At 32.1% G+C, this 17,836-nt stretch overlaps 2 protein-coding genes across 2 annotated transcripts in view; one reads left to right on the top strand and one right to left on the bottom strand.

Annotated features, from left to right (window-relative positions):
• LOC133201479 (cytoplasmic tRNA 2-thiolation protein 1-like) overlaps positions 1-5,930 on the top strand; it is a 319,235-nt gene extending 313,305 nt beyond the window's left edge. The window contains exons 6-15 of the mRNA XM_061337281.1: positions 133-210; positions 532-573; positions 1,253-1,302; positions 1,881-1,945; positions 2,357-2,422; positions 2,781-2,839; positions 3,140-3,199; positions 4,614-4,701; positions 5,368-5,404; positions 5,706-5,930. Coding sequence (XP_061193265.1) covers positions 133-210; positions 532-573; positions 1,253-1,302; positions 1,881-1,945; positions 2,357-2,422; positions 2,781-2,839; positions 3,140-3,199; positions 4,614-4,701; positions 5,368-5,404; positions 5,706-5,930 — 770 coding nt within the window. The remainder of the gene's footprint in view (positions 1-132; positions 211-531; positions 574-1,252; positions 1,303-1,880; positions 1,946-2,356; positions 2,423-2,780; positions 2,840-3,139; positions 3,200-4,613; positions 4,702-5,367; positions 5,405-5,705) is intronic.
• A 4,170-nt stretch (positions 5,931-10,100) lies between these two features.
• On the bottom strand, positions 10,101-13,675 carry LOC133201452 (uncharacterized). The gene is made up of 3 exons (XM_061337254.1): positions 12,594-13,675; positions 11,583-12,154; positions 10,101-10,297 (listed from the first exon to the last, which is right to left on the bottom strand). The coding sequence occupies exons 1-3, from the start codon at positions 13,673-13,675 to the stop codon at positions 10,101-10,103; spliced, it is 1,851 nt and encodes a 616-aa protein (XP_061193238.1).
• Positions 13,676-17,836: the final 4,161 nt, after the last annotated feature.

Genomic DNA, 17,836 nt, shown 5'->3' with positions numbered 1-17,836 from the left:
GAAGTTTCAAACTCTTTGATATCTTGATGTTGTCTGCACAGGCAGTCAAACTTTAAATACTGAGATTTGTCCATAGTTTTAAAGGTCTGGTGATTCAGAGGTGAATTCTGTGAAAATATCTGATACTTTTAGGTACATTCTGTGGTGTGTTCAGGCGTCAGGCCTTGGATAGAGGTGCCCTTCTGATGAAAGTGGATAGGATAGTAACTGGTTAGTTTGTAGGCAGTAGGCTGTAGATAGAGGTGCCCTTCTTATGAAAGTGGATACAATAGTAACAGGCACTGTAAGGTGAAGGATAGATAATGATACACCTATACCTTTTGCAAAATGTCACATGAAAACATATAAATAACATCTTTTAAGATGGTAAGTAAAGGTGGAAAGAAATCTGAATAATTGTGGGTTAAAAAACAAGTTTTATCCATTTCCTTTACTCTGTAATTTCAAGACCTGTTCTATTCCCCATTTTCCTCTTTTGAACAAGTAGTTTTGATTAGAGTTTGTCTTTGAATATTCTGTTTTAATTTTCAGGACACAATGCAGATGATATAGCTGAAACTGTGATTATGAATGGTAAGTTAAACATACCGTATATACTCGCCTATAAGTCGGTCCGCCTATAAGTCGGTTGTATTCTTAAAGCTTAAGTTGAAGGGATTGACCCACTAAAATACTAGTCTTTTTATAACTCGAGTATAAGTCGGATGATGAGTTTTGGATCAAAATTTAACTCCCAAAAAACTGACTTATAGGCGAGTATATACGGTATTAAAAATGAACAGGTACTGTAAAATCATTTATTTTCGTGGGGTCAAATTTTCAAGATTTGATGAAAAATTACTGGTTAGAAGGGATATGATTTCATGGTTAAAGGAGAAACGTTACACTGCAGTGTGCAGTTTTCACATTGCAGACATGAATTCATGGGTCTTTTCATACCATGAAAAACAACAAAAATTAAAATCTCTCAAAAATGAGTGATTTCACAGAAAGATGTTTGGAAATTCGTCATTAACTTTTTGATTGAAATGTTTCAGATTGTCTTATAATGTAGTACACTGGTTTGTCATTTATATGTATGTTTGAAAAGTGGACTCTATAATTTTGTTTACATGACTGTACAGTTGTATATTTTTGTTAACATGATTGTACAATTGATGTTGTTTTTGCACAGGTTAGAAGAAAGATGATTTCATAATGACATAAAGTTTTAAATTTGTGCGATAAATTTTGATTTTGTTTATAATTACAGTACTGAGAGGTGACATTGGAAGATTACAGAGGTGTACAGCCATCACCACGGTAACAAAATAAACATCAGTGTCAGATGTAAATTACAGATCAGTAGCTAAACATAGAAAAATCTGTTATAAATCTGGGCTGCCTTAAAGATCATAGTGGCTACTTAGCTTGACATAGCTGCTACAATCTTGAACGATATGCTAGCCTAGCTATGATAAGCATTATTTATACAGTGTGCTCAATATGACCTACATGTAGATATCTAACCTAGCAGTTAGGCTAGCTGCTACATGTACGATCTTGAATGCAGTCATGCTTAGTTATGAATGATAAACTGATAACAAATTGGAACCTAATGATTTAGAAATGGTAGAAGTACCAGGTAAAAACATCATTGAGAGGTTTTTATTTTGGAAATTATTTGCAATGACTAGGACAGTTTCTCCTTCAAAGCCCTAATCATTCACTCAGTAGTAAAAATCGATTTTTTATGGACCGCTCAGTAAAACATTGGAAATGTTACACTTTTTTGGGTATAGATTTATATAGGAAAAAATTTTTAAAGGTATAAAAAAAATATTTAAATGTGAGTTTGAAGAACTTGACAAGATAATTTCAGACTATGATCTTTATTACAGGGCACTGAGGGAGCCCTTCCCAGAAGTAAACCATTCAAGTATACATACGAGAAAGAGATAGTCATGTAAGTCAAACCTCTAGATCATATGAAAACTGATAAATCCACCACTGGTAAGGCAGGAGAAACTATAGGTTTTAACCTTTCTCGATTGCTGAACTATAGAATGTTTGTAGATTATACACATTTATTTTTATATCTTAGAGAATACATGTCAGTAAATTAAGGAAAACATGAATATAGTCAAACCTCGTTATCTCGAACTAAAATGGACCATGAAAATACTTCGAGGTAATGGAGGATTTGAGATATCCAGGGTAAAATACTTAAGGAATAAGCAAATGGGACTTCAAAATACTTAAGGAATAAGCAAATGGGACTTCAAAATGACTTCGACATATCCATGGTATTCGAGATATCTGTGTTCGAGATATCGAAGTTCAACTGTACATAATATATATTGTTTCCGTTTACTAGGTATGCCTACTTTAAGAAGCTGGATTATTTCTCCACAGAGTGTATATATTCACCTAATGCTTATAGGTAAGATAAGGGTATGTCATTATATAAATAGTGCACGTTTTTGAGGGTAACAGTTGAAATTGACACCCCAAGGAAAACCATTGTCAACCGACGCGTCAGTTGCAAACGCACAACCGACGTTTTGAGAATTCTACGGTGAACCGTACGCGCATCATTTGAACGCATGTGATATTTTCGTAATGTCAAGTGTGTTGCTAATGCTGAGGGTAACATTACGGATTGTTAAATGCCTCTAAACCAATCAGATTTTAGTATTTAACATGAAAGTATAATAATGTAATATGTTCAAAGTATCATTCTAATTTTTGTCCATAAGCTTTTCTTCATTATTTTGTTGGGTTTTTTTTACTGTCTCTAGGGGATTTGCAAGGGCTTACATAAAAGACTTAGAAAAGATCCGACCAAGTGCTATAATTGGTAGGTCAAAATTTCGTACATTCAAGTTCAAAAAACATTATTATTGTAAGAAGAAGCAATGCATTTGAGGGTGTATTTTGGACACCTATTACAATTTATACAACAAAAGTACCTCTTTAGAGTATTTTGGCAACTAGCCCCAAAAAAACATCCTTATTTATCTGAACAAACACAGCACGTCCAGTTAAAATCAATAAGTACAATGGAGAATTAGTTTATTTAAGGATATATAATAAAATGTCCATTTCTTTAACAGTTTGAGAAGATAAATTGTCTCAGTAGTGATTTGTATAATTTCAGATATCGTTCACTCTGGAGAGAGTCTGTCTGTGAAGAAAGCAGTGAAACTACCAGTACAAGGTACCTCTTTCTGATGAATGTTTAGTTTTTGCTAGCATAATTTTAAAAGTCAAAAAGACCATGAAATTGGATTATTAAACAAGTTCATACATGTTCAAAATATATGCTTGTGGTTGATTTTAAGGTCACCTAAGTCACTCAGGTGACTTATTGTTACTGTAAAAGCACAATTACATGTATTCATTGAGGATTAAATTTCGTTTATTTTGTTGTTAACAATTATCAATGAAATTAAATCCCACATGAAATTTTCTAATGTATATATATTGCATAGGGTTACCTTTGAAACAACGAAATTAAATGCCCATGAAACCATTTTAGATGACAAATCAAGAAATTTTATACCCACGAAAATTTGTGCTTCTACATATGTTTTCATCTGTTTTCATGCGATAAGGGTTATGCATTGGTGATAATTTAAAACTTTTGAACATTTTCAGCTTCTTGAACCATTCAAGTAATTTTGGCATATAGTACCTATGGGTGAAGAGGAACAAAAATTATGAATTCCATAGTCCCTGTCCCTCTGCCTTAGGGGTGGGGCTTATGCCATGAAAATTAGTGCTATCTTTAAAAATATTCATTACTCTTGGACATCAAGCCGTCAAACTGTTGAAATAATTGTAATAAGCATTCAGCTCTCTACAAAATAAAAATGTGAAATTCTTGGCCCATTGGTCAGGAGTTATGGTGGGGCTCTAAATAGTGATGGGAATCAGTAAGAATTTCATAATGGGTGATCGGACTACTGTAACTAACTAATTATCAATTTTAAGCGGACATTTACAAAGTCTGTCAATTTAGTATATTAAATGGTAAGAGTGGGTGAATAACAACTTTCTGTGGTGGTCCAGCTGGTTCTTCGTTCATTTTGTAGAATCCAAAGTATGTACATAAAAAAACTATTACACTTGTAAAATAAAAGATAACCTGATTAATCAGACTAAAAATTTTGTAATTGAGAGCTTGGATTATGCCAGCAATCGACTAATTTTCGATTATAATCAATGATAGGAACACCACTAGCTCTAAAGATCATATAGTGAACATGCATAAATTCTTTAAAAATCTTCTTCTCTCCCCCTGTATATTAATGTATTAATCATCATTCTGATGATTAAGGGTGCCTCTTCAAAAATTGTGAAATTTGTGGCCCCAGGAACGGGTTCTGTTAGAGGGTGGGGGAGGGGGTCTATTGATTGTATAGTGAAAGTGCATTATTTCTTTAATAATCTTTTTCTCTGCTCATGGACATTAAGCAAACAAACCAAATAGATGGTTATTATAACAAGGGTGCTTCTTCCAAAATTGTGAATTTGATGGCCCCTGCATTCTGATGTATTTCTGTAGATGTGCTTGTTAGAAATATCCTTTCTGTTGATGTGCTTGTCAGATGTATTATTTCTGTTGACAGGTACCTGTGAGAGGTGTGGCTACATTTCCAGTAACCCCCTGTGTAAAGCCTGTATTCTACTGGAGGGACTCAATAGAGGACTGCCAAGGTATTCACTCAACAGAATCAATAGATGTGTCAATACATGTACTAATGCCATGTTCACACGGAGAGTTTATTTCGCAGTAAATTAATGCGAAGTAAAATGTTGCAAATTAAACTAATGCAAATTAAATTGTGTTCACACGACAGCTAATGTGAAGTAAACTAATGCGAATTATAATTTTGTTTCTACAACAAGTCTATTCAGTGAGGCTACTACGACGTCATTTACAAATCACGTCATATTGTGCAGAGCATATATGCATTTGACATAATGTCATAGTGTCTGTACACATTTTAGTGATTAGCATAGTTTTCCTTTGTTTTCCACTTAGAAATAGCACAAGTACCTTTATTTGACCATCAAATTGTGGCCTGTGACCTAATTCTGCCCTTAAGCATGCGTCAAAATTTAATTCGAATTAGCCTCGCTTAGTGTTCACATGGAGCTAATGCGAAATAATATAATACGCAGTAAACTAATTCGAATTATACTAATTCGCATTAAATTCTTCGTGTGAACACGGATCAAATTTAATTCGCAGTAACTACGTTTAATTCGAATTAAACTCTCCGTGTTAACAGGGCATAAATTTAGTATAAACTGTTCAGATCTATATGGAATTGTTTGTAGATAATTCTAATTAGTCATTGATTTTTTTTTCCTTCACAGACTTGGAATTGGAAAAAGTCACAAAGAGAGACGCAGGGTGAGTGCTTTTCATGTAGTTTCATTTTTCTATTAGCATGGTTTATTTATTTTAAGTTTATGTAAGCATTTGAAAAATAAATATTTAAAAGGTGTTTATATTCCAGACAAATTTTAATATTCATCTTTTTGTGAAGCTATTATCTTTTGGGAGTTTTTTTATTGCACAAAACAATATTTGTTTATGTTTTTATTTTTTGGTGTGTGGCTAAAGGGCATATTTATTTTAAAAAAATAATAAATTTTCTGAGAGGTTTCTTCATTTTAAGATGAATAAATTCATATGGTTGTTTGATATTTAGCTGAATGAAATGTTGGCTCAGAAATCAGAAGCTACTGACGTTGGTACAAATATGGACACTTCAAAAGAGACAACTGATAATGCATCAACAACAGAAAGCTTGGGATCAACAAACACCAAACAAAAATGTGAAAACTGTACATGTGATAGCGGTTGTTTGTCTGAAAAAGTAGAGAAAGTTCAGCTGGACAGAAGGAAAATAGACCCAGCTATGATAGATTTCTGATATATGTGTACTTAGATGGAATGAAATGCACTATATATTTTTTTTACCGAATGAAAAACCAAATCATTACAGGAAAACACGCTTATAAGGAATTTTTATTCCCCGTGGCTTTAAAATATATTGTAAACTTAATGGATATACTGAATTATGTTTATAAAGAAGTTAAATCATCCATCCCTGGCACTTTGTTACAAGCGTGTTTTTCTGTATTTCTAATCATATGTCTAGCCAATGAAATTCAATAACACTGAGATTAAATGTTTGAAATTATATGTATTAAACACTGCATTTTGAAAGTCTTTCACAGCCATTGTCTTAAAAATTTGATTTTGATAGAAAAGTATAATTAGAATACAATTATATTTTTAAACAAATTGTTCCCAAATTTATACCTTTTTGTAAAATCCTTTGCATTACAATGTATTTTGAGAGACATGTATGCTAGTGTCATATTGCTTTGAATAATGATTATTTTGGATTCAATATCTTGGTATTTTTAAAATATGAATATTTTGCAATCTTGCAATATTATCATGACTGTATTTATTATTACCATATGTAATAAAATTTGCTTTCCTTCTGAAATTGTTATCATTTTTCCTAATAAACAGGGTATCTTTAGAAATTTTATTTTAAATAAATGTTTATTTTTGCAAATTATAATGAGGTTGGTTATAGGAAGTAAAAAGAGAACAGACTGTAAAGATTTAAATTTTGGGGTTTATTTTATGTGACAATATTTATTTATGATTTAATAATACTTTGTTGATTACAAATAAGTTAGGAGGTCAAATATATATATATATATATATATATATATATATATATATATATATATATATATATATATATATATATATATATATATAATTATCAAGATGTGCTGCTTAAGCCTCAAGGAAATTGACTTAACATGGATGAATTCATCATCATCATCTCAAGAATAATTCAATTCAATTCAATTTCTTTATTGCAGAAGACATACGTCTTATAGCAGTATTACAAGTTTATAACAAAGGAGACGAAAATGGATGGCCAGTCCTTATAAATCTATATCATATACATACATATAAACCATGTGACACAACATTATATGTTTAAATCATTTCTTAGCGCAAGGGCTTTATAAATGAATTTTCCCAAATTAAACAATTCTTTTACATTGTTCACACTTAATAACTGTATTAATTTGTACATGGATGGCCTACACCAATAATACTTTTTCAATAACTTTGATCGTTATGCCGTATACACTGGGCATACAAGTATAAAATGATATTTATCTTCAATTTCAGTAGTACATGTTTTACAAAATCTTTTGTCTCTTGGTATATTTTTATGCCTACCCGTTTCAATAAATAGATTATGCGAGGACAACCTCATTTTGGAAATACATTTTTTGTACAGCTTTGGTATTGATTTTTCTAAATAATACCGTAAGCAAAAATTATCAACTAAATGTTTGTAGATATAACATTTTGATTCTATATGCATTTTGCTATATAAGGTTTGTATGAAGTGGTCATTAAGTCTTTGCCGAATAATCGGCAAACAAATACGACTGTTTAAATTCCTCTGGTCGTTCCACATATAACAAATACAATACGACCAATCATAAGAAGCTCTTAATATACAATTTTCAGACTGCAATAATTTAAACCAGAATTTAAACATTCGATAAATACGAATAAGATACATAGGTATACGTCCTGTCTCAAAATACAACATAGTTGTGTTTGTAGTTTTACGGACACCAAGTACATATCGTAAAAACTCAAGATGAACCTTTTCAATGTCCTGGCCTTTGTGGGATCCCCAAACTTCACATCCATAGTTTAAAATGCTGCACACATAAGTATCAAAAATAGAAAACAAAGTACAATGGTTTAAATAAAGCTGTTTCATGGTTGATTTAAGAGCAAACATAGCTATGCGACCTTGTGTCGCTAATTGTTTTTGAGTAATAAAAAATTTACAATTATAATTGAACACAATGCCTAGATAAACAAACTGGTCCACTATTTCTTTATTTTCACCGTTATAAAGCCATTTCTCATTTGTGCGGACTTTCCCACCATTTCTAAACACAACAACTTTAGTTTTTGATACATTTACATCTAGACCCCACTCATCACGTGTATATAATTGTAGTGTATTTAACATGCTTTGTATTTCATTAATTGATTCTGAAAATAATACCATGTCATCTGCATACATTGAAAGATAGAGATTTAATAACTCTAATTCAGTAGGCGTGTTACCCTGTTTGATGAACTCATTTTCAAGATCATTAACGGACAATACAAACAACATGGGAGATAAAACTTCTCCTTGTAAAGGACCAACATGACTTTCAAAGAAATTAGAAAAACGATCAGAAGATTTTACACAGGTTCTAATTCTAGAATACATGGAACGAATAATTGTAAGTAGCTTCCCTTGTATACCTTAATACTTCAATTTTCTATATAATTTTTCCCTAATGATAGAGTCAAAGGCCCTCTTATAATCAACAAAACAACAGTAAAATCGTTTCTTAGTTTGGAGTGCTTGCGATACAAGACAATGTAGTGCAAATACTGCGTCTGTAGTACCTAACATAGGTTGAAAACCAAACTGTGCATCTGTAATAACACTATTAGAGGATGCCCACAGTATTAGCCTTCTATTCAGTATTGAGGTGAACAATTTACAAAAGCAACTAATAAGACTTATACCTCGATAATTATTGGGGTCATCAGGGTCACCTTTCTTAAAAACAGGAACTATTACAGCATTAGACCATTGTGTTGGAAAATAGCCAGATGTTAAGATACGATTAAAAATAATATGTAAATATGGCAAAAATATATCCTTGAATTCTATAAAGTATTCATTCAAAATAAAATCAAAGCCATGAGATTTATCTCGTTTAAGACTATCTATAGCATCCGATATTTCTTTTCGGAAATTTCAATATCTAATTCTTCAAACACAGTATTTCCTGTGTCCACTGGGGTATCGTTATTCATATTAGTACTAGATGTAGATAAATATTCGAAATGCCTTCGGAACAGTTCCAAATCAATTGATGTATATTTCTGTTTTCTTTTTCGAAAATGCTTATAAAATATTTTTTGGGTTGTCTTTACGGAGATGATCCAGTAAATCGCCTTCTTTCCGTAAATACTGGCGCTTAAGTTTTGCTTCTAAACGTTTGTAATTTCTTTTACCTTCTATTAAATTCAAATGATTTACACTGTTTTTCGTATTATTAAAACGGCTGAGTGCTGAACGATATATCCTATGCTTTTCTCTGAGTTCTACATTGAACCAAGGTTTGTCTGGTGGTTTCAAACATGAATAAGAACTTGTTCCACCTGTGTTATGAACTGGTTTTGGGGTCCTTTTGTTAATTTCAAAATAGGGTCGCATAAGGTCAGTCAAACGTGATGTAAACAAGTCGATCGATTCGTCAATATTATACTGGGACTCCTCCCCAATTTCCAGCACCCTGCGTTAGTGTCTCGACGGGCTCGTCATCTTCTTGTTCATCTCTGCCAGTCTCAGTGTCCCCCATCTCTGCCAGTCTCAGTATCCCCCATCTCTGCCAGTCTCAGTGTCCCCCATCTCTGCCAGTCTCAGTGTCCCCCATCTCTCCTTTGTACAGTTCACCATCGATGTAAAGTTTGTCGTATTTCATCACTGCTCTTTTGTTTTGTCCTAACACCATCTGCAGAACGGGCATTAAGGCTTTCCGCCTCTCGACAATTTCTCTAGGGAATTTAACAACAATAGGTCTTGTTTTGTTGTTGAGATATCTTCCGATCCTGTGGGCACGCTCAATGTTCGCCTTTATTCCATAGATATTCAGTTCCGCTTCACAGAATTCATTGATGAGGTTTGTACAGTTCTCCTTGCCATTTCCACGGTACTCTGCCAGTCCAAAAAAGAGTAAATTGTCTCTCATACTTCTTGCCTGCAAATCTGTAATTTTGCCTTGTAATTGTTCATTCACTAACTTCGATTCCCTAATTTCCTTCACCGTTTCTTCAACATCGCCTTTTAGGCACATCTGAGATTTCTTGATTTCCCCCATGGAGTTCCCCAAGTTCCCGGTAAACTTCTCCAGATGACCGACTCTAGTTTGGATATTTTAAATGCGATTGCGAAGTAAGGTCAAATCTTCACTTACTTTATCGATTTTGGAGATCTTGGTGTCAAGGTCTTGGTGATTCGAATCATGAGTTGATCTACCCATGCAGGCTGCGCAGTGTTCGAATGTGAAGGCGGTGGTGTATTCATGAATGTGCCTTTGTCAACATGCCCGCCATTGACCACCCTTCCTGTTTTGGCTGATTTACTGTCCGGTTTAGGTGTGAAACCGTCTGAAGATAATCGTCTCTTATTATCCTTATTATCCTCTGACATACACTGTTATCCTAATATCCCTCAAAAACAAGATATATCACGGTTAAATAAACAAATATCTTCTCTCAAAATTTCCGACCGTCCATTTTCTAACGCATGCGCAAACCATAATTATTATATATATATGATTTTGAATTGGTCAAAGACTTCATACCATGTGACAAATGATATTTTGAAAGTATTTGTATTTTACAGAATAAATAATGTATTTTTACAACTTCATGGTGTTGAAACCAAATTAATAAATATATTAATCATTTTATTAAATAGATTTTACATAGTTTTGAAAAATACACAGTTTTTAATTGGACAGAGCATCTTCCAGAAGCAAATTTTATTTCAAGCATAAAAGCAACTCAAGAATACAGATTTATTTCATATTTTGTAATTCTCACCCACTGTTCTGGCTTTATTCCCATCAATTCATGTTTGTGTTTTGGACTCTTTGGGATAGAAAATTGTACATTTTCAGAATGATGAAAGATGTTTCCTTTTGTCAGAATTATTTGTTTATGATTGATTGACCTATAAAAATGAGACAATAATATCAAATATAAGGAGTAAAAATCTACAGTTTTGAGTTAGCCTTTATTTTTGACATACAAACATTATACATAATAATCACAAGTCAATAAATTCTAATATAAGAGGTAAAAATAACAGTTTAACTATCTTGTATTAGCCTTAAATAATTGATCTGTAAATATAGTTAGAGAACAATTCATAATATAACAAGTAAAAATCTACAGTTTTATAACCTTATATGAGTCTATTGACTTTATAAATGATTTAAAAATGATTTTTATTTTTTTAATATTAAATCTACAGTTTCTGTATTCTTGTAAATATATAAAGGGTAAAACGCTCCTAAATGAATACTAATCCTAATAATCAAAATCAAAATTTTTCATACATTTCTGAGCAGTGAGAAATGAGAAATACCTGTATCAATGGAGTCAGACTACTAGATTACACTTTTCTACTTCACTGACTATAAATTTTTATTACATTGCCGTTCCAATGAAATCATAATGTAACACCATAATAGTGGGTGTAAATTTGAAAAGAAAAATTGAAAACGGAATTACAAACCTTAATTTAAAAAAAAAATACGGAAAGCTTGAGTGTCATCATTACCTTGTTGCCGACCAGTTCTCCATATACAGTCATTTTTGGAAAAGAAATATTGTATACAATGATTTGTTTACAATATTTTCATGTATTTAATTTTCTTCACTTCACCACTTTTCAGCTCGGCCACAAAAAGATAATCTCTGGAATCCACACATAAACCCCATGGGCTCTGAAGATTGCAGTTGTTTATGTAACGGAGGAACAGTCCATCTTTATCTAGGATGTGAATGTAACTTCTGTCGCAGTCTGATGTCAGGATTTGGCCCTGGCTGTCTGTCGTTATCCCATATGGTGTTAATGCTCCTGAAGCTATGGACGGGTGGCCAGTGTATCTAAATCGGAGCTTTCCAGCATGACTGACTACTACCAATGTACGAGCTAAATGATCGGCTACACAAATATCTAGGTTTCTGTTTTCACAGATGTGTTTGAGGTAGTAGGAAGAAAACAAAGATTTACCCTTGTCATCATACTGAATCTTTTGAACCTCTACATAACCAGAGTATCGGACAATTTTGGATTGTTTCGTTTCAGCTTTGTCCATTGTAACCAGGATGTCTCCCGAGGATGTACTGCAGACATTGTTAGGTTTCCATTCCTGCAGTGTGATCACTTCCTGTATCTCTTTATTCTTCACAACGTTGACAGTACGTTTATCTGAGTCGATATATACCGTAAATCTGGAAATTTTTGCTGTAGATAAATTTTTAGCAAATTTGCGCATGCATTGCATTCGCAAAAATATTTTTCTTAAAAATAAATCGACAACAAAAAATGTTTTTATCTAAAGATTACTTAAAGATTACATCGTTATATATATTCTATGTACATGTGTGATTTATGAAAATGTTATGAAAACTTTCAACACTTTGGATGGTTTATCTTTTCACATATTCTTATCTGATTATTTAACGTTGGCGTATTTTAATATTGTATGTTTATTCGTAATTTATTGTATGTACATACGTAACTTACAAACGTTTAAGAAAATTTTAAGAGCTTTTTATATTTTAGTTCAAATGACGATCGATTCGCAAAAATTTTAAACGTAAAAATTAATAAACAGACTTTTGACCCAGATTCGCAAAAATAAATCGACGTAAAAATTTCCAGATTTACGGTACTAGATCTCTATCCTTTGTCAGTGCTATGTCATTTGGCCATTCCTCTGACTTTGTTTTGATTGACTTCACCTTTTCCCCCTGAGGTACGTTGTGGAGTTTCAGGAATTTTGTCTGCCCACATGTCCAGATTTCTTCATCATTGAGACATAGAACACCACGTAGTCTGTCCAGAACGTCTAAGGTGATGACGAGCTCTGGTAAATTAAGCGGAGATTTTACAAGTTGAGAAGACGCAGCTTCTTGGGTATCCATGATGAAGCTATGTTCCACTGTTTCCATGGATAATTTTGTCAATGAACCAAATTGTTGACAATCAATATCTTTGTGAACTGGTTGAGCAGAAAAACTGGGTAATAAAGCTTTTAGCTTTGGAGGAAACCTTCTAAATTCAGCATTTCTGGACTGGTATGAGGAAATAAGGGACCTGTCTTTGTTTTCTAGAATCTTTTTCATTTCAGCAATGCTCTTTTTCACTTCAGAAATTTTCTTTGTAATATCCTCTTCCTGCTTAGTTAGGACACTCAGGTGTTTCTTTTTCATGTCATCAATTTCAGATTTGAGTTTCTTCATAATTGTTTCAATTTCTCTGAGCCAGTCTTCTCCATGAGCAGTAATAGTTGATGTCAGCTTCTCATAGTGGGCTGCTATGTTGGCTATCTCACAATTTAACTCTGAGAAAATTTCTTCATATTGTGGACAAATCTTTTCGTCAAGTTCTCTCAGATTTTTCTCCAGTTGTTTTGTTTCGGAGTTGATCATGAGATTTTGTAGAACATCTGAAATTTTATGTCCTTGATGCTTTCCAGAGGAGATGCAGGTAGAACAGACAGGAGTGTCACATTCCTCGCAGTAAAGTTCACAAAGTTTTGGAGCATGATTTGGGCATTCTGGATAGTTAGGATCTGGACCCTTTGCTTTGTATGGAACAACTCTATGATTTTTGGTTGAATCAGAGAGATGTTCCCCAACACAAGCCTTGCAAAGTTTAATTTGACAGACTTCACAACGGCTCTGGACAAAATCAGTCCTGCATAGGTCACAGCGGAGGATGTCTTGAGCGCCGAACCATGGATCCATTACTGGTTTGTCGGTCTCATGATCGCGATCTGTTAATCAGATAGCTTTGTACGTGTTAGAAAATGGTAAAATAAATCTGACATTTTATCAATTAAAAGTTTATTGGTTTAATTATCATTGGAAATGTCTGAAGCACGAAAAACTGCTCAGCTAAATATGGAAATAACTAGAACAGAAAGAACAGATTTTACACATATAAGAGTAAGATGTAGTGCACAGATTTACATAAAATGCTTTTAGTTTATCAATAACTGCGATCAAGTGAATAAAAAAGAAACGTGAATGATGTTTTTTTTTTTTTTTTGCACAATACCTGTATTAAATTAACCACAGAAATTGTTAGTTTTAAATGAAATGTACTAAAGCTATGAAAAATGTGTTTTGCTTACCAGTCAATCCAACATGGCTGCCACCAATATATTGACCAGCTAATTTACTTCTTTATCTTTTTTTTAAATAACCCATGTTATTTCGTCATTTTGAAAGGTTTAAATGTACAGTCAAGTAATTTTCTGCTCTTACGTGTACATGATTTAAATGCGCCAGTAAGATATTTATCTTTTTTCTTACACAATTTAAATGTCTTTAAATAAGAAGAAAGACAGATACTAGTATAATGTAATTTTATATACGCTGAAAGTTCTACTTAGATGTGGCACTTCATTTAACAAAATCAATGCTTCATTGAATTTCAACATTTAATGCATTGATTATATTCTGATTTTTGAACAAGTAGAAATTAGAAAAATATGTATGCATCTTCATGATTTATATTGGGTACATACCTCTAATTATTTTTAGAATCGGTAGGGGAAGAAAGTAGTGCAGAAAAAATTACAAGTTCCTTAATTTGCAGACCTGAATAAAAAAAACTGTGATAATGTATTAAACTGAGCCTCATACTTGTCGATAAGCTAGGAGTATGTTCCCTTGCAAAAAAGCTTGGCAGATGTAATTTATCAATAAGATCAGCAGAATTATTTTATGTATTATAACACCAGTGAGAAGTCTGGAATTCCCCTACTTTCACTTTCATTTTCAGAGGTTAACGCAGACAGACGCATTTTGCCGGAAAACGAATCAGACATGCCACCTCGAGATTTTAACCAAGGGAAGACAACTTGATGTGCTTTGATTTGAGGGGTCACTCACTGCTGAACGAAAATTAGGGACTTTGCTATGTGAAGAAACGTTAACATTGCCGCCTATGGGAAAACAATTAGTGGACTGTACCCATCTTGTCAGGGTTTTACCTTGTAGACAATCACGGATTTGGCTGCCTCCATGGCCACCAGATTTGGTTATTCAGCCATATAACTTATTAGATATTCTGTAATCTAGGCTGACTCAGAGAAATGGTGAAATGGTGTGAATTATCTGTATGTCTAAAACGTAAATACAATATATCCTGTATGTGTTCTTGGTTTAGTGTAATTATTTAAAATTTATTTTCATTTAAATTCATTTATAATTTACTACTATATGTGAATGTTTTCCTTGTCCATTTTTATATTAGGTCATAAATAAAATAATGGAATTCAGTATCTCTGCTGTTAATTTTTTTAAAAAGAAGATGAGATTAATTTTCTGCAAATATCATAAGAAACGGAGTATATCAGGGATGGGTTCAATTACTTTAAAAAGTAATTAATTAAATTACAATTACTTTGACTTTTTCTTCAATTAAATTACAATTAAATTACAGGCTTTCTAAGACATGTAATTAATTAAATTACAATTACTTTGCAAAAGTAATTAATTAAATTACAAATTACATTTTTTGATTTTTTTGAAAATTTTTATAATCCTTGTCAATGAATATACAGAACATCATTTATTTGTATATAGGCCCAGCCTCTGCACAAACAATACAAGAAATAATATGCTACAGGCATTGTGTATCATTGTGGTATAATTTATAAACATTAAAGAATCTCTTAAAGAACTATCCAAGATCAGTTTGATGCAGTTTCCACCACACAAAACCTACATGTACACAAATTGCATGGCTTATGATATTTGATTAAAAGTGAGTATTTTAATAGACTGAAATGAGTCGCAACTGTAACCCTTCAAATTGAATATTTCCTTTGAAGGTAACCTGAACATCCTAAATTGCTATTTACGTTGAACAATTTTACTTCATAAATCAGAATTGTACAGATAGAAAATTCATTCATAAAAATCTGTTTATTTGTTAAAATAATTATCAAATTGAAAGTTTTTCTTTTCTTAAGCTAGCGGAGCATTTTAAATTGAAATAATTATCTCCATTGGCTTTGTCTTCTAAATCATGGAATGAATATCTCTTTAGAGGAGTTGATTTGTTTTGATTGCAATTTAAAGCTTTGATCTGGAGGGCAATTATCTCTTCCCAACAAGAGAGAACTTAATTAAATGACACACACCTTCTTTTTCTTTATTATTGATCAAACAGCAAAGATGGAAATATAATAAATGTGTGTTTCATAGCTGAATAGACCTAAGAAAGGTGGTTCAAAATTCATATTTATAAACATAGATCAAAAAATTCAAAATTTACATAATGATTAGAAAGAAACTAGTTTATTATTATCAAGCCAATCATTTAATTATTTTTTTGTAAGCATTAACCTAAAATTTTGTATAACTGAAAGATTGAGGATATGTTTAACAATAAAATAAACCAGTAAAATGGGGAGGTAGTGGTGACGATATATCATGAATATATCATGAATGTGTATTATATAAAGTAATTGAATGTAATTGAAAAAGTAATTGAAATTACATGGTATTTTTTCAGTGTAATTAATTAAATTACAATTACAAGTAATTGAAAAAATGTTCAATTACAAATTACTTCCAATTACTTCAAAAAATGTAATTAATTACAGTCAATTACAATTACTTTTTTCAATTACCCCATCCCTGGAGTATATGCAGTGTGCATCATTAACCCTTTCCACGCCAAAGCGACATGATTAAATATCGTTTACTGTGTCAACGCCAAACCGATAAAAATGTCGTCTTTAATAAATGTTTTACTTTAATAACATCTATGAAATTAAGTTGATATACATAAACATGTATTTATTGTAGTCATTCACTGTGCAACATGTACAGATACACACACTTCATATTTAATAAGTACAATAAATTGTCCTTAGTGATATTTTTATTAAAAATGTGTAAGGATAAAGTTAGGTTAAAATTCTATTTCATCATCAAATTAATCTTAGTCTCTGTTTCTAAGACGTCATTTTTTTTTTTAAAAAAGATGACGTTATTGAATAACATCAATGACATTATTGTTTCATTACAACATGTTGTTTTCAAACACGTATATTTTTAAAACTTTAGAAAATTAAATCCTCAAATTTTGATTGTGTGTCCTAAATTTGTTGTAGATTTGAAATATTTGAAAAAGTCAATTTCGAGAATTTTGTCATCAAGACCCCTTTTCCCAGAGAACAGTCCATATATATATATATATATATATATATATATATATATATATATATATATATATATATATATATATATATAGTTAGATAGATAGATAGATAGATAGATAGATAGATAGATAGATAGATAGATAGATAGATAGATAGATAGATAGATAGATATTGATATATATATAGAGAGAGAGAGAGAGAAAGAGAGAGCACCTCAGTTAGACAGGGTATTTAGGGTATTTAATGAGAGAGAGATAGTGAACAGACACGCATAGCTTGTACTTGATTTGTAAACTGCATATCCTAAGTGTCGAATCTACTAAATAGATACAAGGTCAAGGATGGAAATTTATACAAAGCACTAAAAATGACCAACGACACGAACAACAGAAATTGTAAAATTTTCGGCACGCCCTGTCCTTTCCTCAGGACAAAGAAAAAGGTTAAGAAGTTATAAAAACAAAGGAAACAGAAAAAAAAAAAACAACTAGCACTACTACTTAACTACCAAACACTTTGTATTTACAATGTTTAATTTGAAGTTTATAACCAGTTGTAAAGAAAGAATATGGTCAATAACCACTACTGTCATGTCCTCCCATTTGTGACCTTCAAGATTAAAATGTTCCCCAGTGGGTTCATTGACTTTTTTGGTCTTAATGGTCGAACGTTGATTATTGATTCTCATACGGAGATCACCCGTTTCCCCAACGTACTGTGTGGAACA

The sequence above is a fragment of the Saccostrea echinata genome, unplaced genomic scaffold (genome assembly GCF_033153115.1).
Source record: "Saccostrea echinata isolate AGI-Se365-2 ecotype Australia unplaced genomic scaffold, CSIRO_AGI_Sech_v1 ptg000044l, whole genome shotgun sequence".
NCBI classification, from domain to species: Eukaryota; Metazoa; Mollusca; class Bivalvia; order Ostreida; family Ostreidae; genus Saccostrea; species Saccostrea echinata.
Note: the sequence above shows the minus strand (reverse complement) of the source record. Positions and strands in the feature narration are given on the sequence as shown.